We start from the raw sequence: 25,661 nt of genomic DNA on the forward strand, positions 1-25,661 counted from the left end.
CAAAGGTTGGAGTGGGGGGCAATTATACAGAAGGAATTCTTGACTGAACGTAGTGCCCAAGTCTCGTAAAGATTAAATAATGCTTTGATCGTTTGTTGTAATTGCATTTCACCGTTATATAAGCTACATAATAAAATTTATCATATTTAAAAAGTATTATTTTGGTGGTATTTAAGTTTGCTTTCTGATGTTGATTTTAGATCTTTGGAAGCATAATCATTACTTGGGAGTGGTGAAGTTTGTAAAATGATAGGGCTCCTGGTTATATGGTTTAGAAAGTGATTTATTCGATAAATAAGTATATGTAAACTGAATTTTCAGTGGTAATGAATCAAAAGTTGTTTCTGATGCTTCAGAGGATTTTGCATTTCTATTTTGAAAAATCTGAGCTTCACTCAAATAATTCATGGCTCAACATGGCCTAGCCTATCTGGCCCTAATTTCAACCGAGCCCTTCCTATTACAACTCTTATCAGCTGAAATGTCTGGAAGCATACTGCCATTAAAAGCAAAACCGAACAAACTTCATGGCCCCCAAATCCTCTCATGGTTCTAAAATATCACCAGTATCCTTTGCTTAATATTGTATGGTTACTTAAGTGTATTATTACCAAGAGAATAATATTTTTCTTGACTACAGTGTCCACTTGGTAGACAGACTTTAAACCACAGGGTTCCATATTTAATTCTATCCCGTATTAATAAAACCCAGAGCATGCTAAGTGTTTAGGATGTGGATTAAACTTAAATTGACAATAGGGTGACTTGATGGAAATTGTTGAAATGGGATTCTAATCTATAGTGTAGCTAACTGAAACTATGAATTTAAATATGCTGTTTTAATTATTCCAGAGCATTCCCCATATGGTCCCTCACCATTGGGTCGACCTTCATCTGAAACGAGAGCTTTTCTCTCCCCTCCAACTTTGTTGGAGGGTCCACTCAGACTCTCACCTTTGCTTCCAGGGGGAGGAGGAAGAGGTATATTGTTTAAACATCTTTATTACTCTAGATTTCTTCCTTACTTTATATTTTCATCTCAACTTATCTTTAAAATGATCTTTAAAATAAATCTTTGGAAAATACAGGCATTCCTTGCACTTATTGTGGGTTATTTTTGTTTGGAAAAGGAGCTCTATGACATGTAATTTTAATATATTTTTCTCTCAGAAACAGGTATAGTAGGTTATGTTTTGGTCAAGCCCTTAATCTTTTTAGATCATTTGACTTCTTAAAAACTATATATTATACTACATGATACAACACTTTATAAAGAATACATGAAATATGATAACAATATAACTTAGCATAAAATTGTATTTTAACAAAACATTATTAAAATGTAGAATTTCTAAAATCTTTTTTTACTTCATTATCATGATCTTTTTATTTTAGAAAATCAGAAAGTAAAAGAAAGAACCTTCTTTTTAGAGTGGAGTAATACAGAAGTACTATCTTGAGTACTTCTCAAGAAGAGTTTTGATGGGAGACTTAAGGGAGACGGAAATGATTTAATACTTTGAGAAACTGACCCAAGATTGCTTTGTTACCCTGTATGGGGTTTTGCAAATTCTAGCAGCTACTTCAAGCCTATGCATTAGCTCTTGGTCTTTCTCCATTTACTTCATCAGCGCTCATCCTGGCATTACCTGTGTACCTGGAGTTTTCCTCTTTTGATTTCTCACCTCACCTTGTCAAGTTGCTTTAAAATTTTCCCTTGAATTGTGGCAAAATTAAAAGGTAAACAGTGCTGTTCATTCCCAAGTCAAAAGTCTTAGGTTTTTAGCCCCAAATCTGTGTTGTATAAGAGCTAATAACATTCTTCATCAGTGTTGTGTCTCTATTCCCCCCTTTTTATCAGTGAATCTAGCATGTTGAGTCTGAGGTAGGAACAGAAAGTAATGAGACTAAATAAAAACACTAAACTAAATCCAACTTCTCACAACTCATATACTCAAATGGATACTACTTACCAAAAATAGTCTCTCAGGGATGCTGTCCTGTTCTGTTGAAACTGCCATTATTTTAAATATTTTTGGAGCTCTTTCTTTGGGATTCCCTTCAAAGAATGAGAAAATAAAATTTCTATGGGTTATGGGATATTCTCCCTTTGCCCATTTCCTCTTTATGTCTTTGTATCCTCAGTTTGGTATACTTCCCATTGGTCCCTCCCACTTCCCAGTCCCACTGCTGATTGGACCCACAGCCTGGGGATATTTCAGAGAGAACTTTTGCTTGTGTTGGCTTTGAACTGAAAACTCCTAGGGAAAGAGTGAGTTGCAGACTGACACTTGGAGCCCTGGGAGACCTTTCCTTTGAGCATTTGAGGAAGGAGACTAATTTTGAAATTCACATGTATGCCCTCAAATCCTTTTTCCCCCTGTTTTTTTGACCTATATTAAGAAATATATTTTATATCATGTCACATTACATGCCAACATAAATGTAATAGAAGCCATTTACATGAAGTAGTACTACCCTTACTATTTTTGACGCTTTCTGGTATTTTGTGTTCATTTCTGTTCCATTTCATTTAAAAAAGTTGCTCATTAAGACTAATTTCATGCACCATGATGGTTTGCAGCCAGCAATCTGAAAAACAGTTCCCTAGAAATAAAGGTATAATTGGCTAAATTGCAAATGTGAATCACTAGAAGTTGAATGACATAAGTCAAGGATTGCTTGTAGTCAATTGGATATTTTGTAATAAGTAAGAATTACCTTTGATTTCTCCTCTCCTATTTAAATTACTTTCCTCTCCTTTTTATTACTTTTGAGAAATGATGTGTTTAGATTATTTGCAAGGGTGTTTTACTGTTTGTTAGAAGAGCTACAGAAGTTTTAGGTAAGTTATTAGTAGGTCTTAAAAGAGTTGCTTTGGAATAAAAGTTACTATGACTCACTGAAGAAGGGTGAATAGTGCCCTTTTCCTTCCTTTTATTATCCTTTTAAATTTGAAAGTTTGAATGAGATATATGTTTGAATCAGATGGAACATAAGGAAAATAATTTCTTTTTAGAGTAAATTTCATGTAACTTTTAGTCTGAATGAAAATTTTAACCTTTAGCATTTTTAAGTTTGTAATTTTTTCCCTGGTAGTCGGTTGGTTGGTCTGTATTTTGGTCTTCTGAAAGGAAGCAATCAAGAGAAGGTCTTTGAATGTCTTCTTTAAAGATCTGTGCTTCACACTAGATGAACTCAGCCTAATTGACGCACATTTTTTTTCCAGTTTAATTTTCTGCTTTCCTAGCCTTTTTCTTCTAATGACCTTATTAGAAGGATGAACAAGCTGGAAAGAAAGATTTGGGGAATATACAACTATGAGGAAAAGAGATAGTTGACTTACTTTCAGAATATAAAAGTCAGTTTACCTCCTGAGTGTACAAAAGAGAGCAGATAAAATTTTTTTTAAAAGATTATTATGTATTTTTTAAAAAAGATTCTTATATTGATTTGTACAAGTTACCAAGAAAAGTTGAAATAGTTTTAGTCGCTTAAAGGTGTACTGAACTGTGGAGACATTTTAGAAAGATTTCTATTAAATTTTTTTAAGAAAATCTATTCCTTAGAAGGTTAAAAAGAAAAAAGCTTTTGTTTTCTGGGCAATATAGTTTTGAGAAGACCGCATTCCCCCCTCAGTGACAGATAAATGAAGTACTAACATATGTTGTTATTTAATGTTGAAAAAATTTTTGTATTTGTTTTTTCCATTTTAATTGAATATGTGATATTAATTGAGGTACTGTGTTTTTTGTGGTCATAAGAAGGGAACTTTATAATGATGGTCTTTCTTTATAAATGTAAGCATGCCAGATTTCCTTATCCAAATGAGTGTTACCTTGTTCAAAGTATTTATTCCAACAGTGCTGTTGTTTTTGAAACTCTTGTTTTAGACTTGCCTTCAGAGTTGTGAGCTCTTTTTGAAGGTGAATTTGATATTCAGAAATTGATAAAAGCCCTTTAAAGCCAAATTTATCTGGTGGGTATAAAGTTTGTAATCAGACTGGTTAAAATCATTTTTGGACAGAAGTAGAATCCTGTTTCAGCATTGAGATGCGATTTCTTGAGTGTCTCTTAAGTTAATCCAAGTACCTTTCTAAAAGAGTTGTTCTAAAAATACTTTCAATAGTTGTAGAATTATTGAAATAGGTATATAACCTCTAAGATGACTGTGTTAAAAGCATCATGCTCTTTTTGACTATTGGCATATTAGTGTAAGCAACAAAAACCTCATAATTTTTTTATTCCATCTGATATAGAGGTCTTTACTTTGTAATTCACTTCATACTTTTATTTTTCAGAGTTAGTATTTATAATTTATAATTTAGCCACTGATTTTCTTTGTAAATGATGATGGTGGTAACATTTATAAATGACTTTTATAGGCAATTATTTGTTTATACACATGGCAAGATTATTTTTTCCTCATTGTCCTAGTCTTTGTCCTAGGCTTTGGTAGGATGGAATTACAGTCTAATATGTCTTAGGGAAACTTCGTTGGAATCTGATTGTTTTCACTTTTTAAAAGCTGCCTGGATTTCATTTGATGATAGGTCTTATAATACTTTTTTAGATAAAACAGAATTGTAATTTTTTCTTTAATTAGGCTCAAGAGGCCCAGGGAATCCTCTGGACCATCAGAATACCAATGAAAGAGGAGAATCAAGCTGTGATAGGTTAACTGATGCCCATAGAGCACCTTCTGACACTGGGTCCCTTTCACCTCCATGGGAGCAGGATCGCAGGATGATGATCCCTCCATCAGGTATGGAGAGAGTGTAATTATTTATATTTCAAAGGTAAGCAGTATATGAAACAGAAGAATGGAAGAAAAGAGGAGTACATGTATGTCCTGTTTTAAGAAAAACTGATACATATTGGAAAACAATAATAACACAAATTTCTAACCATAATAATTAGGGGTAATTGTTCATGTTACAGAAAGCTGCTTTGTTTCCCTCCCAACCCTCTCATGGAATATCTTTATTATTTTTATTGCTCATAGAAGTAATACATGTTTATTTTAGAAAGTCCAAACAATGAAGAAATGTGTAATTAGGAAAGTGAAAAAAATCTCCCTCATCATCTTAGCATGCTTTTCCAGGTATTTAGTTTTATATATTTTAGGGATTTTTTTTTTTTTTGGTATATGTTCATAAACATAAATAGAAAAATTCCCTCATCACTTCTGTGCAATTACACTATTCACCTTCTTGTAATTGTCTTTCTTCATTAAACAGTATACCTTAGATTAACTGCTAAAATAAATATATTTACCGGAAGAGTCACAGCAGAATATCCTGAAGGAAGGCAATAACTGCTATTCTTTTAATAGCTCTTACTCTCCCAACGAATGTATTTAAAATTTTTTAGTTTGCTAAACTTTTATTTATGCAGTGTTTCAGGGACACCTCTTATGTGAAGTGAGCTATGCCTGCTTTGTATAAATTTAAAAAAACATACTACTTCAGATTCCTTCCTGAGGAGTTGGAGAGAGTAAGAACATCATGGTAAAATAACTTTAATTCCAAGAATCAGCTCTTGCTGTGGTAGTAGTGTGTATATGTTCTAAGAAATGGTGGCTCCTGTGGAGCCTGAGTGGCTCAGTTGATTGGGTGTCTGATTCTTGATTTAGGCTCGGGTCATGATTCCAGGGTTGTAGGATCAAGCCCCATGTCAGGCTCTGCTCTGAGTGTGGAACCTGCTTAAGACTCACTCTCTCTCTCTCTCTCTCTCTCTCTCTCTCTCTCCCCCCCCCTCCCCCTCTCCCCCTCTCCCTCTCCCTCTCCCTCTCCCCCTCTCCCTCTCCCTCTCCCTCTCCCTCTCCCTCTCCCTCTCCCTCTCCCTCTCCCTCTCCCCCTCTCCCTCTCCCTCTCCCTCTTTCCCCTGGTTGCATGCTCTGTCTCTCAAAAAAAAAAAAAAAAGAATCTTTTAGGGGAGTGGCATAGAACATCTTTCAAAGATTCTTTCTTGACTTTAACATTCACTAAAAAGTTTTGCTATGATAAAAATAAAGATAATAAACTACAGCCCCTTTCTCTAAGAACTTGATTGCAAGATTTTGGTGTATTATCATATCACTACATCTGTATAGAGAACTTTCCTTTGAGAATTTACAAGCTATTAATACCAAGAATCCCTGTCACATGTGCTAACTCTCCAAGTAAAATCTGGTGAAGTGGTTTTCAAAGTTGGCTTACCTTCAGAAGTAGCCTAAGAAACTTCAAGGAAAATGCAGACATATCTGGGTCCCCCTTCAGATCAGACCTTTGGAACATGAACTTCAGAGGTAAGGCCTATATTTCTAAAATACTCCCTTGGAGGTTCTGAGGAATAGCTAAATCTAAAAACCACTAATCCATATAAAACCACTGCCCTTATTATATGGAAAGAGCACGCAGTCCTCCAAGAGATTAGTTGGCAGTCTTAGGTTAAAGTAGCTAGGTAGATAGCTGAGACTAGAACTCAGTATTGACTTTGTTATTGTTCATTCATAAAATTAGAAAATTTTTTACATGTCCTTTAAAAATTGCCTGAAGCCTATAATTTTAGACTTTTGGTATTATCTCATAGATACCTAAGTCTCTTTTCATTTTGTTTCCAGGTTTTTTTCCTTCTTTTGAAAGTTGAATAATTTCTATTGATCTGTCTTTAAGTTTACTGACTCTTCTCTCTGTCATCTCCATTCTGCTATTAATGTTTTTTAATTTAAAAAAAATTATTTTTGTTTTTTTCATTTTGCTATTAATATATATTAAACCTATCTAGGAAAAGTTTTATTTTATTTTATTTAAAATTTTTTTTTAATGTTTATTTCTGAAGGAGAGAGAGAAAGAGCAAGAGAGCGTGAGTGGGGGAGGGGCAGAGAGAGAGGGAGACACAGAATCTGAAGCCGGCTCCAGGCTCTTAGCTGTCAGCACAGAGCTTGACGCAGGGCTCGAATTCACGAACTGTGAGATCATGACCTGAGCCGATGTTGGAGGCTTAACCGACTGAGCCACCCAAATGCCCTGTGGAAAAGTTTTATTTTAGATATTGTATTTTTCAGTTTTAGAATTTTCATTTTTAAATACTTTTACTGTCTGCTGAGATTTCTTATCTTTTTATTCATTGTAAGCATTTTTTAAATGTCATGAGCATAATTTTATAGTAGCTGCTTTGAAGACGAATGATCATTGTGACATGAGGGTCATCTTTTTAGTTTAAAAAACACTGATGTTGGGGCGCCTGGGTGGCGCAGTCGGTTAAGCGTCCGACTTCAGCCAGGTCACGATCTCGCGGTCTGTGAGTTCGAGCCCCGCGTCAGGCTCTGGGCTGATGGCTCGGAGCCTGGAGCCTGTTTCCCATTCTGTGTCTCCCTCTCTCTCTGCCCCTCCCCTGTTCATGCTCTGTCTCTCTCTGTCCCCAAAATAAATAAACGTTGAGAAAAAAAAAAAATTTAAAAAACACTGATGTTAAAAAATGGCAACTGAAATAACTGAATTTCTGAGGAATATAGATTCTGCAGTTATCTGAGATTTTCTATAATGTAGTCCTATGAAGCATGCTTTGTAAATTTCATATATTTCCTTAACATGTTAGAACTTGGCAAGAATTAAAAAAATTTTTTTTTTGATTTAAGACAAGTAAGCAGAAATATAAGAAATTCTATAATTCTAAGGAATCATTTGTTTTTGCACTGTTAAATACTTTGAAGAGGGGATATAGGGAGCAAATAGAAACAAAAAAAACAACTTAAGCCCTAACGTACTACTAATTACATTGATTGTAAATTGTCTAACATCAGCAGTTAAAAGACAAGTTGGTAGAATGAATTAAAAAACAAACCATGACTCAACTATTTGCTGAGTACAAAACTCATTCAAATATAATAGTATAAGTAGATAGGTTGAAAATAAAAGGATGGGAAAAGGTAATACTATGCAAATATTAATCAGAAGACAGCACTAGTAGTTATTATTAACATCAGATAAAGTAAACTTAAAAGCAAAGAAAATAACCAGAGACAGAAAAACATCACATAATGATAAAAAGCATCAAGAAGACATATCAAACACAAATGTCTATATAGCAAGCAAGAGAGCTACAAAATATGTGAAGTAAAAAGTGACAGAACTGAAAGGAGAAACGTAAATGTACCATTATAGTTGAAGGCTTCAGTATCTCTCTTTACAGTTGGTGGAACAACTAGACAATTTGGCAAGGATATACAAGAACTGAATAATACTGTTAACCAATAGGATCTAATCTACATTTATAGAATACGCCACCCAATAGCAGCAGAATATACATGCTTTCCAAGCCCCAAAGGAACATTTCCTAAGATAAATCATATCCTGGGCCATGAAACAAATTGAAAATAATTGAAATTATATACGGTATTCTGTGTTTACAGTGGAATCAAACTAGAAATAATGAACTGTTGATGCATGAACAATTTGGATAAATTTCAAGGGCACTATGTTGAATGAAAACAATCTCTGAAGGTCAGCTACTGTATAATTACATATATATCACATTTTCGAACTGACAAAGTGATAGAAATGGAAAACAGATTAGGGGTTTCCCATGGGTTAGAGATAGTAAGGGAAGGTGTGTGGATGAGACTATAAAGGGTAGTATGAGGGAGATCTTTCTGGTGATGGAATAGTTCAGTATCTTGAGTGTGGTGGTGATTACACACATGTACACATGTGATAAGTTGGCATGAACTATATACTTACATTGTATTAGTATTAGTTTCCTGGTTATTATATTGCACACTAGTTACGGAAGATTGGGTTCGGGAAATGGGGTAAAGGTGTGTAGGACTTCTCTGTATTATTATTATTTTTTCCCTCTGTATTATTTTTTCAGCTTTCTGGGAATCCTTATTTTAAAATCAAAAGTAAAAATGAAATCCTTTTTATTGGATACAGTACATATACAGGAAGTGCAAGTATTCTTTAGCATATAACTTGGTCTTTTCATAATTTGAGCACATTTGTATAACTACCATTCAGATCAAGGCTGTTTTCAGTTCATTTTTCTTCATCTTAGGAACTTAGAAATCTTTTCAACTTTGCAGGAAAAAAATGTTATTGATGGATAATATAAATAAGTTAACATTCACCTATCATACAATAATTGGATTAGAATTTTAACAAGAATATGTTCTAAATAACTCACCCATTACAAGTTCATTTTTTGTTTTTTTGTTTTTTTTTTTTTAAAGTTTATTTATTTTGAGAGAGAGACAGAGAAAGAGCAAGAGAGTGCAGGAGCAGGAGAGGGGCAGAGAGAGAGGGAGAGAGAGAATCCCAAGCAGGCTCCACACTCTACTTGTGGGGCCTGTTCCGGGACCTGATGCGGGGCTGGTGGTGGGGCTGGAGGCGGGCTTGACACAGGGCTTGACATGAGGCTTGGTCTCACGAACCATGAGATCATAACCTAAGCCGAAATCAAGAGTTGGATTGGATGCTTAACTGACTGAGCCACTCAGGTACCCCTGTAAGTTCTTAATAAATAAGAACTTATGCAACAGAAATTTAACCAAAGTGACTTACTTGACTCAGTGCTTTGCTCCATAAGAAATGGAGCTTCATTCTTTGAGTCTCTCATTCTTGTTGCTGAAGTACAGGAGTAGAAAAGCAAAAACATGCTTTTTTAAATCTCTCTGAGTCAGAACAGCTAAAATTTGATTGACCAAAGCAAGTCACATGACATAATTTAGAATCAGTGGGCAGGAAATATATTCTGCCTCTTGAAGACAAAGGTACAAGGATGGTGAAGAATTGAGATCATGAATGCAGTATATCAGAGGGATTATACTTTTACAATGTGTTTTCACTTGTATAACTATATGTAAAAAATATATTTGTATACTATAATGTCTTAGATTTTAAAATTACTCTTTAAAAATTTTTTAAAATGTTTATTTTTGAGAGAGAGAGAAAGCAGAGTGTGAGCAGGGGCAGGAGGGGCAGAGAGAGAGAGATAGGGAGACATAGAACTTGAAGCAGGCTTCAGGCTCTGAGCTGTCAGCACAGAGCCCGACCTGGGGCTCAAACTCACAAACTGTGAGATCATGACCTGAGCTGAAGTCGGATGCTCAACCGACTGAGCCACCCAGGTGCCCCTAAAATTACTCTTTAGAAGAAAGAAATAATGTAATTTTTTGTTTAGTTTTTCTAATAAATGGTTCCTAAGTAATTGCCTTGCTTTCTTTGCACTTGTTCTTTTTTTTTTTCAAAGAGTAATAATTTAAGTGAGTTTTTTAGAAAATCTTAAAATACTGTCTCTTAACTAACATTTAGCATTTACCATTATGTTTTAAGAGTCATGAATCTTAAAATATTCTTGTATCTTATATAAATTATGATTAGTGACATGTTTCAACAGTATTAGTAGCAAATAATTCAAATAAGAAAACTAATGCTGCTAGACTTTAAATGATATCTTTTTGACCATGAGGGAACAAATCTGCAGAAACCTTGGCTTTTAGCCTTTTAAATAATTCTTGAGAATTATACCACAAAGAAGTTATAGTTAATTTCTACTGCAGGTATTAATCAGAGTAATGATTTGTCATACATAAATGAATCTAGTAAGAATCCAACAAGAAAGGTATTACTTATGTCTAAATTCATATAAATATTTTTGGTAGTATTTTAGCTGAGAAAAAAGAGTAAGAAAACCACAGATACTTTAATGAAACAAAGTTTTAGTTTTTTTTCATTTTTTTATTCCTTGGTTGTCTTGATTTCAGTGCTCCTTTTGATTTTAGTGCACTAATTTCAATATCCTTATACTCCTATAACTGGCCACACAGCCTCCTTTTCCATCAGGAAGAAGTAATAGAAAAGAATGAAGAATCTTAATTCTCTGCTAGAGTAGACAGATGTAAATTAAAGGAGGATTATGTCACTTCCCCTCCTTTTTTAAAGCTTTAATATTTTTAGAGTTTCTGTTAAAAGAGCAAGAAGTATGTATGTAGTTTCTCTTATTTTTGTCATTGCTTATCTTTTACTAGTTTGGATAAGATATGTGAGGGGTAGCAAAGAGATTTAGCAGCTCTTTGATAGTATTATGAATTAAGTCTGGTCTTCAGCCTTGGATGTTTAAAAACATGCGTTATCTCTTGAAGGGCTGAATAAGAGATACATACAGCCAAATTGAGGATGATAGTTTTAAATTTTACCTTGAGAAACAAAAGCAGCATAAAGCCAACTTTAGATAGCATTAGAAGTGCAGGCATAGATTTTTACTTTACTGGCTCTAATTTGTAAACTTTTATGCAGATAATTGTTCTTCATGGTGAACATTCTTTTATACAAGATTCACTTGATGAAATAAGAGTTGGTCTTAAGTTAGGCCCATTTTGATCTCCTTGTTGAGATTTTGGAGTCTTCATATACTTAATAAGGTGTCCTAACAGCTTCAATGATGCTTTTATCCTCTTAGGGAATGGTATTTGCTTAAAAGTTGTTTCTACATTTTTAGGCTACCCCTTGTTTTGGAGTGTATATCTCCTGTATCACTATCACTTCTTGTAATGGTCCTATATAAATTCTAATGATTTGTATTGGTTGTGTTTGGTAGACAGGTTACTGCTATACATGTTTAATTAACTCTAAAAATCTTTAGTTTTCCAATCTTTATGAAGAGAGTAGATTGAGGAGAGAGTAGGATGTGGGGAGAAATGTAGACGATGTTTTGAAAAATTTTGCTTTTTTTTTTAAATTTTTTTAAATGTTTATCTTTATTTTTGAGACAGAGGACAGAGCATGAGCAGGGGAGAGGCAGATAGAGAGGGAAACACAGAACTTGAAGCAGGCTCCAGGCTCTGAGCTGTCAGCTCAGAGCCCGACACGGGGCTCGAACGCGACAACTGCGAGATCATGACCCGAGCTGAAGTCGGATGCTCAACTGACTGAGCCACCGAGGCGCCCCCCAAAATTTCGCTTTCAGTAAAAGCGAGAGATGAAATGGTAGCTGGGAGGGAGAGTTTTTTTTTTTTTTAAGATGGAAAATATTGCAACATTTATTTACTGATGGGAATAATGCAAGGTAGAAAGTGAAATTGATGATGTATGGGAGAGAGTATAATTATAAAAGTGAAACACTTGAGTGATAAACAGAAAGGATGGGATCCAGACTGTAAGTGAGAAATTAGATAGGAGCTAAGTCACTTTATTCATTTGAAAAAGAAGGAAGGCACAAGTAGGTACAGATGTAGAGACTGGGTAAGGGTGAGCGAAGCTGTCTAGTTCCATCAGTTCTTGGTGTGGCAAGATCATTAACTTGGGATGAGCGGAGGGAGTTGTCAGAGATTTGAAGAGAGAGAAAAAGATACACAATAGCCATTTAGTAGAGTGAAGGAACTCAAACTTCACTGGAGTGTAGTATGATTACAGGGCAGTGTTGAGTATCTATTTGAAATTTATGGTCATAAATTTGAATGAGACTAGTGACTATTATGCTTTAATATGGTTTATAAATATAAAATGTTTAATTTCTCATGTAGTTACTTTGGATGCTTATTTTGCACCAGTTATTATGTTAAGTGCTTTTTATTGATTGTTCTAACACTCAGGACTGTTACTCCTGTTTTATGGAAAAAGGAACAAAAACAAAGATAATGTAAAATCTTGCCTATTACCTTCTAAAATTGCATGTTAATATTTGCTTCAGGTGTGTGTGTGTGTGTGAGAGAGAGAGATAGAGAGAACATGTAAATAAAACATATAAAGAAAAAAATAGCACACTATATAAATGAGGTTGTTCTACTTCCTTTCCTGGAGCCATTACTATCCTTCTTTCCCAGAGGTGACTACTCATGCATTTAGTGTGTGTAAACTTACAGACCATATATAATTAAAAAAAAAAAAAAGTTTTTTTCTATTTTATTAAGTTTTTTATCAACATTATGTTCTTGATTTCTTTCTATTTTAATATAAAGTTTATTACCTTAATTACTATATAGTATTTCTGTATATAAATATACCACAATGTATTTATCCAGTGTTCTTTGATGAGCATTTAGGGGGTTTCCAGTGTTTCACTGTTAGTAACAATGCTGCAGTTAACACCCCTTGCATATATGTTATTTAGAGATGAGCTGAAGAAATGAAATTGCTGAGTAATAGGATAAGCATATTTTCCTTTCCTTTCCTTTCCTTTCCTTTCCTTTCCTTTCCTTTCCTTCCTTTTCTTTGTTATTTGAGAGAGAGAGAGAGAGAGAGAGAGAGAGAGAGCGAACATGAGCAGGAGAGAGGGAGGGAGAGAGAATCATTTTTTAAAATGTTTATTTATTTTAGAGAGAAAAAATGTGCGTGCACAAGCAAGGTAGGGGCAGAGAGAGAGGGAGAGAATCCCAAGCAGGCTCCATGCTCAGTGCAGAGGCTGTCGCAAGGCTTAATCCCAGAAACCATGGGATCACGACCTGAGCTGAAATCAAGAGTGGATACTCAACTGACTGAGCCACCAAGGTGCCCTGTTTTTAGTGTTAATAGATGTTGCCATATTGTCCTCAAGAGTGGCTGTACATAAAGGATTTGAGAGTACTTATTTCTCCAATACTTGATATAAAACTTTTTGAATATTTCCAGCAATAGGAGTTAAAATTATTGTCTCCTTTTTATTTGTAGTTCTTTGATTAGTGAGCTTGAACATCTTTTCATGTTTATTGGTCATTTGTATTACCTGTATTTATTTGCTGCAAATTGCGTGACCCATTTTATTTCCTGCTTGCTAGCAATTCTTTTTTTTTTTTTTAAATTATTTTTGAGAGAGAGAGAGAGAGAGCATGTACACAAGCAGGGGAGGAGCAGGGAGAAAGAGGATCCCAAACAGACTCCGTACTGACAGCAGAGAGCCTGATGCAGGGCTTGAATTCACCAACTGTGAGATCATGACCTGAGCTAAAGTCAGACGCTTAACTACTGAGCCACCCAGGACCCCCTTCATAGGAATCTTAGTACATTTTGGATACTAATCTTTTGTCTTTTGCAATACTCTATTGGTTTGTTATTACACATGCTCTTGTTATACATAAGTTTCAAATTTTCTTATAGGTAAGTTAATCCATGTTTATTTTTATGGAATTTTTGTTTTGTTTAAGGCCTGTCCCTAGATCAAAATAATATTCTCTGTTTTCTTTCTTTCAAAAATCTTAAAATTTTGTTTTAATTTTTAAGTTTTCAATTTGGATTTGATTTCTGTATTAGTGTTTAGTGCGAGGAATTATTTTATTCCATTGAATAGACAGTTATTTTAATATTATATATTGGTTCATCAATTTGAGATATTACTTTTATTTTAAATGTCCATATTTGCATAGATCTATTTCTTTGACATTCTTTCTATACCATTGGTCTTTTTATTCCAGACTCGTAACCTATCTGTATCAATGCTGCTATCATCTGCTTTCTGGAAATTTTGCTTTTCATTCCATTTAAATTCCTTAATTATTAGGATAAACTATTTTTTTCATGTTGTGAGTGAAGATGTTTATTGTACTTGGTTATTAGGCAGTATTAAACCTAAAAAACAATCCCAATCCTTTATCCATCTTTATGCTTCTCTTGTTAACCAACTTGATGTTTCTCTTATGTGATAGAACCCCAGATTATTAAAATAGGTACTGAGGGAACTATCACAGTCCAAGATTTGTTATGGAATGAAAAGAGATAGACAGCATTTTTATTTGACATAGACATCTTGGATTTTATTCAAATTCTTAGTTTATGAAACTGCTTCAGAATGCTGTGTACACTTATTGGCAGCCTTTATTCATTTTTTCCCCCTGATCCTTTTCCTTCTCCCATTCTTTCTTCTTAATCATGTCTTCTTTTATAAGGGTGGTAAAAAAACAAAAGTAAGCAAGCAAGCAAGGAACTATGTCTTTATTTTCTCTATTTTAGTCTCATTGGTTATAGCTTTATCATATTGCATGTGTGTATGTTTGTGGGCGTGTTTATGTGTGTATGTGTATATTTGTGTTTGAGCATAATACCCTGTTTACTTGTTCATCTGTCCTTTTCTCTCAGGGCAAGCTTCACCTCCTTGGTAACAACACCATTTCTGATTCCTCCAATCAAAATTCATTAGGCTACCACTCATATAATTTGTATACCTCTTTATTAACGCATTGACCACACTGTATTTATTTCTGTCACCATTAGACTATGAAAGCATGGACTGTATCAAAACCAGCTTTGTATCACTACTGCCACGTACACAATAGGTCTTGGTAGATTTAAGGAGTTAATTATATTGGCCAGTGGAGGGCAACATGGGTATATGATTTATAAAATAGTAAGCTTGTAGCAAAATTTTTTATTTCTGAGGTTGCTGATATTGTGGAGATGTAATTTAGAAGCAAAATAATGATATGGTATGGTATCTTGAGGCTTGATTAAGAAAGAGCTGGGAAGTTTTCAGGTTTACCCATTTTTATCCCCTTGGCCAAATTCTGCCATTTAATTAATCCCATGTTTGCGGTAGAAAGGGAAAACTCCTTTTAGATCTCAGTGGTTATATTGGCCTTTCTTTTCACTGGGCTAATTCAGACTCATAGAGACAGCATTTTGCTAAGATTCTGAAAGGGGGAGGAAATGAGCATGAGACTGTCCAGATCTTTCTCTCCTAATGCACATCCTTTGACCCTTGGGAGCTCATTAAATATAATTCTATTAACTCTGGTTGATGCCAAGTGGTTTTCATGGCTTTGTGTGGGAGAGGTGTGTCAGTAAGGTCCCTTGTGGCTGAGTCAGATGAGGGGTGACCTATCCAACATTGTATGGAGTTTGTATTATGAATTGCTGCTTAGAATAGTCACGGAAGGCAATTTGCAGCTGTTTTTCCTTATCCATCTGGATAAGAGAGAGTCACATAATTCACCCCCTTTGACTTTCCTCCTATTTTTGGAGTTGGGCATATCATACCTAATGTATAAAAATCTGCCATTGCCTAGCCAAGATGAGATGGACTACTTATATTTTTTCAAGAATGAGGAGTTCTACAAGGACCCAGGAATGATCATTTTGTTATCATAAGTGACACCTGGGGGCAAAGGTGGTTAGCTGTAGAAGCACCTGAGTCAGAGTCTGTGCCCAGATTTGTGTCTGTCTAGGTGTCCTTAATCTGAGCATTGTGAACCTTCCATTCATCTATTGAGTGAGAGATCTTCCCCTTTCATTTTGGAGGGATGCTAAATTCCAAAATATTGAAGTTACTAAAAATTTCATCCTTGATGACCTCTGAATAATACTTCTTGCTTTGGTGGCTATTTCTTTTATCATCGTCTATTCTGCTAAATTTCTTGATATGCTTACAACATACTCTCTTTTTTTCTTTGTCAGTAGTGATCTTCTCAGTGATGTTTTTGATATGTTGATGTATTTACTTCCTTCACTGAACTGAAACTTTCAAAATCTAGAGTAGCATATTATAATTGTGTTTACTACAAAGGTAAAGTTATTGCCTTTAGTGAATAATTTTCCTAAAATTACTTACTATTGTCTACCAAGAATATAGGTCAATTTTTAGGAAGCAAGAGAAATGTCTATATTCAATATATTAAACGTAAGTAAACTTGATTTATTTTTACATTGATGAAAATATTTTAAAAACTTTTCTAGGCCAACCATATCCTGATCCATCTCTTCCTCCACAAAGGCAAGACAGATTTTATTCTAATTCTGGTAGACTGTCTGGACCAGCAGAACTCAGAAGTTTTAATATGCCATCTTTGGATAAATTGGGTAAGAAATACTTTGTGTATGTGTATGTGTTTTTTAATAATGATGGCACACTAAAGAATTGGGAGCTGAAAAAAGGACTAGTAACTGCTACCTCTAATAGCTCTTTTTAAAAAAAAATTTTTTTTTAATGTTTATTTATTTTTGAGAGAGAGAGAGAGACAGAACGAGTGGGGAAGGGTCAGAGAGAGAGGAAGACAGAGAATCTGAAGCAGGCTCCAGACTCTGAGCTTTCAGCAGAGAGGCCAACATGGGGGCTCAAACTCATGAACCATGAGATCATGACCTGAGCTGAAGTCGGACACTCAATGGACTTAGCCACCCAGGTGCCCCTACCTCCAATAGCTCTTAATGCCAAAATCTTTACTGAAAACTTTCTAGTTTTATGTTTCTTGATATATTGTTTGTACCCATGGCGTCTGCATATATGTTAATGGTTGGTTTGGGCACTATTGTAATGGGTCTACTATGTGTACCTCTGATGGCAAATTTTACTCTATTCCATGATTAATTATAAAAATTTTTCCAGTCCACTTACATGTATCCTGTTTTGTAATCAGGGAGGGTAAGCTAGTGTAAATGGATATGTGAAAATCCACCAGAAAAATAATTTGGATGCATGCTCTGTTGCTGGTTTAACCAGTTATCTTATTTAGTCATTTCTTACTTAGATTTAACTAACATTTACTGAGTAACCTACTATTTGTCAGGCACTCTTTTTAAAAAAAAATTTTTTTTAAAAATATTTATTTATTTTTGAGAGAACACAGCATGGGAGAGGCAGAGAGAGAAAGAGACACAGAATCCAAAGCAGGCTTCAGGCTCTGAGCTGTCAGCATACAGCCTGACGCAGGGCTTGAACCCATGAACTGTGAGATCATGACCTGAGCCAAAGTTGGTCACTCAACCACCTGAGCCACTCAGTCTCCCCAGGCACTCTTTTCTTTAAACCACCTCACAGCAAACTACTGAAGTCGGGAAATATATATATCCAGTGTACCAGTCAGAACTGTTTAACATTAAAAAAATGAAAAGTAAATAGAAAATTAAAATAAATTTATTGGTAGAAGGTTTCCTCAGCAAATGGAATTTTATTTATTGTAGAAAATCAATCTTTTTTGAATAATAAGCAAAGAAGCAGATGTATGGCCTGGATTTTCTCTTATTAGTTATAATGAAATAAATTCTTTCTAACTCTTTGGATTTTGAATTGTTTTCCCCCATTAATTCAAGCTTAATGGAGTGAAAGTATTATGTGATTAAATATTTATTTTTAAACTACTGCTATTTAAGATTTTTTACATGTCCTTTTTTTGTTATTGAATAATATCCAATTAATCAGATAATTTTTAAGTGACTACTATTTAGAAGGTGCCCTACATAATATGGCAGATAACGTAATTATAATAAGATGTAGTTTCTGCTTGTAAGAAGCTAGTAATTAAATGTGGAGAAAGAAATCTTTATCTTTAATTAATACTGATCAGAATAGTACGTTCCATTAGAAAATGTGCTGTGTTCACTGAGAGAACTCTCATGTAGTTGAAGGATCAAGGAAAACTCCATGAAGGAGGTAGCATTTGAGCTGCTTTTGAGGGAATTTGAAAAGTTGGTTCAGAGGTGGGGATCTGTGTCAGTAATGATGAACAGCATAAGTAAAAACAAAGAAAAGAGCTCAAGTCATTGATGAATAATGGTTATAAAACTGAGATATTAATCACTTGACAAAGTCTTATGAGGTTAAGTGAATTAATATGTGTTGAAGTACTTTGTAAATAGAAAAGTTCTGTATAAACTTTTGTAAAAGTTCTATAAATATATAATAATAAATATTATTATTGGTTTGTCAGTATATGTCACATGGAGAAGAATGATGAGAGTTCTGATTGAAACATATTAAAATCTGACTAGCACTAGTGCTCATAAACATTTGTTGAATGAAAGTGAATTATTTAATCTTCACAATGAACCTATGAAGTAGACACTATGTCTCATTTTATAGATGAACAAATCAAGTCTCAAAATGGTGCTCAGGTAGGAAGTATCAGAGGCAAGACTTGAACTCAAGCTTGTCTGTGTCCAGAGCCATGGTCTTGATCCCTATCCATTATTGAAATGAGATGGTAGTGGATCTAACTTTTGATGCACTAAATGTCTATAGAAAGCTTACATTTGACAGGTGTTATGGTAGTTGCTGTATTTCAGTGGTGAATAGAGCTCAGCATTCCTTATAACTTGAGGTCTAGTAAAGACCTATATGCAGTTACACTACACAGTAACAAAGTAATGAATACAAAATGCTATGGGACCATATGGGGCACTTACCAAGATGAGGTATTGGTGTTTCGAGTGTGGGATAGTTAGAATTTTCCTGGAGTACATTTAAGCTGAGAATTAAAGGTCCAGAATTAGTTGGATCAAAATAATGGCAATCATGTTCTAGGAGAAGAGAATAGCATCTTTAAAGATGCTATTAAGAGTTAAGACGTCCTAATAAATTATGGCTGCCACATGGAGTGTGAGTCAGGGAATACTGAAACAAGTAGTAAAAAGGTTAAGCAGTGCATAGAGTTCTTAGGGCTTTGCAAAGCTGGTCAAAATTTGGACCATATTCATAGGGTAATGGAACATATTAAAGGATTTAAAAATGACAATATCATCAGATCTGTATTTTAGAGAAATTACTGTCGTTGTATTATGTGAATGGATTGGAGGGAGCAGTCAAGATTGGAGGCAGGGTAGCTTTTTAGGAGACTGTGACAGGAATCTACATGGGTGAGGGTGGTGTTTTAACAGAGGGGAGAGATAGATGTGAACAGACCTAGAGAAAATAGAATTAGGAGGATTTAGGATTGAAAGCATGTGGGATTGTGGGGGAGACGAGGAGTCTTGGCTGATGCCCAGGTTCCTGGCTGTGGCATCTGGGCCATTCATTGAAAAAGGAGCAGCAGCAAGTTTGACAAGAAAGATTATAAGTTGCATTTTGAACTTAAAAAATTAGCGACACCTGTGATACACCTGTATGAATATTCAAATAGGCAGTTCAAGCCTTCCGGTCCTAGGGGAAATATCTAGATCTGAATTACATGTCTGGAAATCATTAGTAGTATATATCAAATTACAGCTGTAGGAGTGGATGGGATTTTTCAAAAGAGAATGAAAGAATAGGGCTGAGGTAGAACTCTGAGAAGACCACCATTTAAGGATGTTAAGGATGTTAAGGTAGTGGAGCCCACCAAAGAGATTGAAGAGTGACTAGTAAGGAAAGATAGAAAGAAGGGTACCATTATAAAAATTGAAGGCTGAGAAGATTTAAAGAGGGAGAGAGTAGTCAACAAAGATGAGAAATAATATAAAATGAGGACTAAAGTGTCTTTTAATTTTCCACAAAAGTAATTTCAGTGGAGGGGCGCCTGGGTGGCGCAGTCGGTTAAGCGTCCGACTTCCGCCAGGTCACGATCTCGCGGTCCACGTGAGTTCGAGCCCCGCATCAGGCTCTGGGCTGATGGCTCAGAGCCTGGAGCCTGTTTCCGATTCTGTGTCTCCCTCTCTCTCTGCCCCTCCCCTGTTCATGCTCTGTCTCTCTCTGTCCCAAAAATAAATAAACGTTGAAAAAAAAATTAAAAAAAAAAAAGTAATTTCAGTGGAGTAGTGGATGTTGTAAATAGATGGCAGTGTGAGCAGCACAAAATGAGAGGCATTCCAAACAATATATAGAGAACAGTTATTGATTACAGAAGAGAAGGATAGCTGTAGGGGAATTTCCTTTTTCTGTCTCATTTTTCTGTCTCATGTAGTTGGGAGAGACTTGCTAATAGAATGGGTTTAGCTGAAAGGGAGGAGGGAGGTAACAGAGAGGAAGATCTCTGAGGAAGCTGTAAGGGTGGGATTCTGAGCACAGAATCAGGGTCAAAAATCATCTATAAGGATCCTTTTCCATGATAATAGGAGGAAAGATGATAGGAATATAGTTGCTGATACATTTATTTGTTTGATTACAAAAAGTTAAGGGAGTTTCTAAGGGACTTAGTGTAGTAGGTTTGAAGAGAATGGAGGTTTAAAATGCTGAGGAGAAACATGATGTGGAAGACACAGAAAGAAAGTTAATCACTAAGCAGCTGAAAGTATGGCTAGAAATCCATCAGCTTGGAGTGGAGCCTATCTATACACGAATCTATGGTTTATTTTACCCTCAGAAGTGCTAAATAGCTCAGGTATAGGCAGAATGGAATTGGAGACTTGGATTAATCTAGGGCTAGAGCATTGTCAGGCACATGTAAAATATGGCCAGTGGGGTAAGGACATTGATGACTGGATGCAGTGATGGACTTTGAAGTCCAGTTAATTAGGGAAGAAAATGAGGAGAGGAGGAAACTGAAGAGTTAGACCAAAGGACTGGAAGCTTCAGTGGCAAGAACAGGTGTAGTGAGAATAACTAAATGAGTAGGCTAGGCAAGGATAGGTAGTTGTGGTCAGAGAAGAGGGTTGTTTGAATTTACCTTCTCATAGACCGAGCAGTTCTTGATGATAACAAAGTCCAGGAACATTTATTTCAAATAATGGCTAAGTTCAAATGCTAGTCTGTGTTACCTGATGGAGGAATTAGGAAGGTAGAATGAAATAGTGAAAGGAAGGAGGGAAGAAGAGAGGGAGGGAGAAAGGAAAGGAGGAAGAAGGGAGAGGGATGCTACCTTCCAGAAATCTCTTTATGATGCTCTTACAGCAGGGTTGCCTAGGAACAAGCCACAAAAATCTCTGCCATGTGCCTTTGCAGAACTTTGTGCCAAAATTTCCAGTGTCCTGAAGCTGTTCTTGTGGCCCTAATGCAGGATGCTGGTATCAGGCTGGTTTAGGTACTGACAGGGGGAAATATCAATTCTTTGTGATCTGGAGGTATTCTAGGAATGGAGTGATCAGTTATGTATTAAAAAAAATTTTTTTTAAGGTTTATTCATTTTTCAGAGACAGAGAGAGACAGAACATGAGGTGGGGAGGGGCAGAGAGAGAGAGGAAGACACAGAATCTGAAGCAGGCTATGAGCTGTCAGCACAGAGCCTGACACGGGGCTTGAGCTCACAGACCACGAGATCATGACCTGAGCTGAAATTAGATGCCTAACTGACTGAGCCACCCAGGTCCCCCTACAGTTATGTATTTTAATTGGTTTAATTTTTATGTTTAGATGGGCCAATGTCTTCAGAAATGGAATCCAGTAGAAATGATAGCAAAGACGATCTTGGTGTAAGTATTGAAAGTGGAATTTTATCCATGTATTCAGGAGCTTTCCAGTCTCTTGGTTTACTGGAATAGAAATTTAGCTGGCAATATAGTTGTTGATACAAAACTACTTCTCCCATTTTGACAACTATATATACTTCCTGCATAGCATTATAGCTGTTTCTTTTCTGGATTGTACTCTGTGGTGAAAAAGTACAATTTACAGACTAGAGTCTTAGTTTACTAAAGTTAAACCAGAATTTGGATTTTTCCCCCTTGGATTTTTATTTCAATGTTTTAAAGTATATTTTTGTTACTATGTTTACAATTTTTGCTTTTGGTCACTTTATGTTGAAAATATAAACACCTTTTCTTTTTTTCAGTATATGCTTGATAAAGAATGTATATTTTGATACTCTTCAACTATTTTTATTTTTTTTCAAGTTTTATTTATTTATTTATTTTGAGAGAGTGAGCTTGTGAATAGGGGGAAGGGCAGAGAGACAGGAGAGAGAGAATACCAAACAGGCTCCACATTGTCAGCACAAGCCCATTGTGGGGCTTGATCTCACAAATTGTGAGGTCAAGACCTGAGCCCAAATCAAGAGTTGGATGCTTAACCGACTGAGCCATCCAGGTACCCTCTCTGTTTTATCTTTAGCCAGAATATTACTTTGTTTTGGTTAAAACTGTTTTCTTTTGAGTTAATATTTGTGATAGCAAAAATCAGTCTGATGTAGAAAACTGAATCTTTCTCAGGGGACTGTTAAGACTGTTATAGACTGCTTTCTGGCAAGGTGCCTAGGTGCTTTCTTTTAAACCTAAGGTTTTCAGGAACATTACTGCAAATTTTGCTGTTGTTTTAGTGACTGCTGTATGTCAATTTGTTATAGAATTTAAATGTGCCTGATTCATCTCTCCCTGCCGAAAGTGAAGCAACTGGCCTTGGCTTTGTTCCTCCACCTCTTGCTCCAATCAGGGGTCCATTGTTTCCAATGGATACAAGGGGCCCCTTCATGAGAAGAGGTCCTCCTTTTCCTCCACCTCCTCCAGGGAGCATGTATGGAGCTTCCCGAGATTTTTTCCCACCAAGGGATTTCCCTGGCCCACCACATCCTCCATTTGCAGGTATGTTTTTTTTCTTTGAACTTAATATGTGTTTTATAGAGTAAATCAAAGATATAATTCTACTTCCTATTCATATATTAAGTTTTCTCACCACAGGTATACTGTTATTCTTCAAATTGGGAAGGTAGCCAACTATTAGTAGACTGTAATGAGGCTTCAACTTGATTCATCCTAATGATATGGGAATTACTCTGTGTTTCAGTAATTGGGAAAATCATTGGCCTTTTGTAACAGTCTTATGTTAAGACCAAAATTATTTATATCTTATTTGATAGAAACTGGTTACTGCATCAATTAGTAAAAATAATTACAACATATATTTTAACATTAAAATTACTGGCTAAAGTGTTTTTTTTTTTTATTTTTTTATTTTTTTTAAAATTTTTTTTTTCAACGTTTATTTATTTTTGGGACAGAGAGAGACAGAGCATGAACGGGGGAGGGGCAGAGAGAGAGGGAGACACAGAATCGGAAACAGGCTCCAGGCTCTGAGCCATCAGCCCAGAGCCTGATGTGGGGCTCGAACTCACGGACCGCGAGATCGTGACCTGGCTGAAGTCAGACGCTTAACCGACTGCGCCACCCAGGCGCCCCTGGCTAAAGTGTTTTTAAAAGTCTTTTTCATAAGTAGTTCCTATGTAGTCCTACTTATTTATTTATTTATTTATTTATTAAAGATGTTTTTATTTATTTTTGAGACAGAGAGAGACAGAGCACGAGTGGGGGAGGGGCAGAGAGAGGGAGAGACACAGAATCTGAAGCAGGCTCCAGGCTCTGAGCTGTCAGCACAGAGCCCGACGTGGGGCTCGAACTCACAGACTGTGAGATCATGACCTGAGCTGAAGTCGGACGCTCAACCGACTGAGCCACTCAGGCACCCCTAGTCCTACTTATTTAAAACCTAAAATATGTTTATCGTGTTTGGACTAATTGTTGAATTCATTGAAATTTTTTCATAGTGTCACATATAAGAAAAAAGGAATCATTTTTTGCTTTTATATCTATACATTGCCATTTAGAACTATAGGTTTCTGTAGAATAAATATATGGTTATCAAACACTAGGCAGAAGGTTGTTATGTGCCTGATATGGTTATTTCTCACCTTATTTCTCCTCTATTTTAAAGTTTAAGGTGAATTAAAGTGAATTTTGGGGAATTCCAAGACAGTCTTTGATATAACTAAATGTTTTAGGATAATATCCAATTAGAATTGGAAATTACTGATCTGAATTTTAAGTCTGGTGAAAATTACATTAGTTAAAAACTTTTAAAGTAATGTTTATATATTTTGAAATCATTTCTGTTCTTTTCAAAAATGTTAAGATGTTAGGTTTTCATAAAATTAAAACTGTCTAAAATTAATGATATTCCCTTCAATCCTATGCAGTTGAAGAGAGAGAGTCTGTTTTTTTCTCAGTGTTGTAAAAATTCATTTGTTAGCTCAAATAATTATTCTGGTGTCACTTTTTGAATATAAATAGAGGTACTGTAAGTTATAAGCTAATCATTTATTAGGGCTGCGGTACAGGTGCTTAAAGTTAAAAAATGTCTTTTACCAATCTCTTTGAACAGTGAGAAATGTCTATGCACCGAGAGGTTTTCCTCATTATCTTCCCCCAAGAGCTGGATTTTTCCCCCCACCCCCACATCCAGAAAGTAGAAGTGAGTTCCCATCAGGGTTGATTCCACCTTCAAATGAGCCTACTACTGAACATCCAGAACCACAACAAGAAACTTGACAATATTTTTGATGTCTCTTCAAAAGTAATTTTGACTTCTCTCTCAATTTCAGTTTAAGTAACTGCTGTTACTTAAGTAATTATACTTTTGCTCAAATTGAAGCTTAATGGATTTTAATTCTCAGGATAGTATTTTGTAAATAAAGATGATTTAAATATGAATCTTATGAGTAAATTATTTCCTTTTTATTTTATTCTAGATAGTATAATTATTTTAATTTGATTAATGAATTCACTATCACATAAACAATAATGGGAGTTTTATATATGTAATCTTGCAGTTGGGGATGTTTTAAACTCCAAAGACTGTGTCTTTTTGCCAAGAACTGTATTTACTATGGTTGTAGACAAATGTGAAAGTAACTTTATGCTTAATTAAATAAATTTTAATTGACTTAAAGACTTGTTTGGTATTGATAATAATAAAATCAGCTAGTTTTCCCTAAATATGACTCCCTAAGTTAGTTTTTTCACTTTTCCCAATAGCTTTGGGGCTCAAAACTAGTGCTTTATATGGGTTTTGCCCATTTGATTATCTTACCAAGAATGTGTACTCTTTCTTCGAAGTGAACATGAATGACCAAAGCAACAGGTTAATACACTTAAAAGTCAACATTGATTATATATATATTTTAAAGTTTTATTTATTTTTGAGAGCGAGAGAGCGCGCACAAGCCGGGGAGGGACAGAGAGAGAGGGAGACACAATCCAAAGCAGGCTCCAGGGGCTGAGCTGTCAGCGCAGAGCCCCACGTGGGTCTCGAACCCGGGAAGTGTGAAATCATGGCCTGAACTGTCGTCTGATGCTTAACCAACTGAGCCACCCAGGTGCCTC

At 35.5% G+C, this 25,661-nt stretch overlaps 1 protein-coding gene across 6 annotated transcripts in view; it reads left to right on the forward strand.

Moving 5' to 3' along the window:
• MIA2 (MIA SH3 domain ER export factor 2) overlaps positions 1-25,227 on the forward strand; it is a 110,788-nt gene extending 85,561 nt beyond the window's left edge. For 4 of the 6 annotated variants that reach the window (XM_047861317.1, XM_047861314.1, XM_047861315.1 and 1 more), the window contains 6 exons: positions 853-981; positions 4,607-4,765; positions 16,623-16,745; positions 21,925-21,983; positions 22,853-23,087; positions 24,661-25,227. In XM_047861317.1, coding sequence (XP_047717273.1) covers positions 853-981; positions 4,607-4,765; positions 16,623-16,745; positions 21,925-21,983; positions 22,853-23,087; positions 24,661-24,827 — 872 coding nt within the window. In that variant the 3' untranslated portion in view covers positions 24,828-25,227. The remainder of the gene's footprint in view (positions 1-852; positions 982-4,606; positions 4,766-16,622; positions 16,746-21,924; positions 21,984-22,852; positions 23,088-24,660) is intronic. The other 2 variants (XM_047861318.1, XM_047861316.1) reach the window with 1 other exon arrangement.
• Positions 25,228-25,661: the final 434 nt, after the last annotated feature.

Source organism: Prionailurus viverrinus, chromosome B3, assembly GCF_022837055.1.
Source record: "Prionailurus viverrinus isolate Anna chromosome B3, UM_Priviv_1.0, whole genome shotgun sequence".
Lineage (NCBI taxonomy): Eukaryota > Metazoa > Chordata > Mammalia > Carnivora > Felidae > Prionailurus > Prionailurus viverrinus.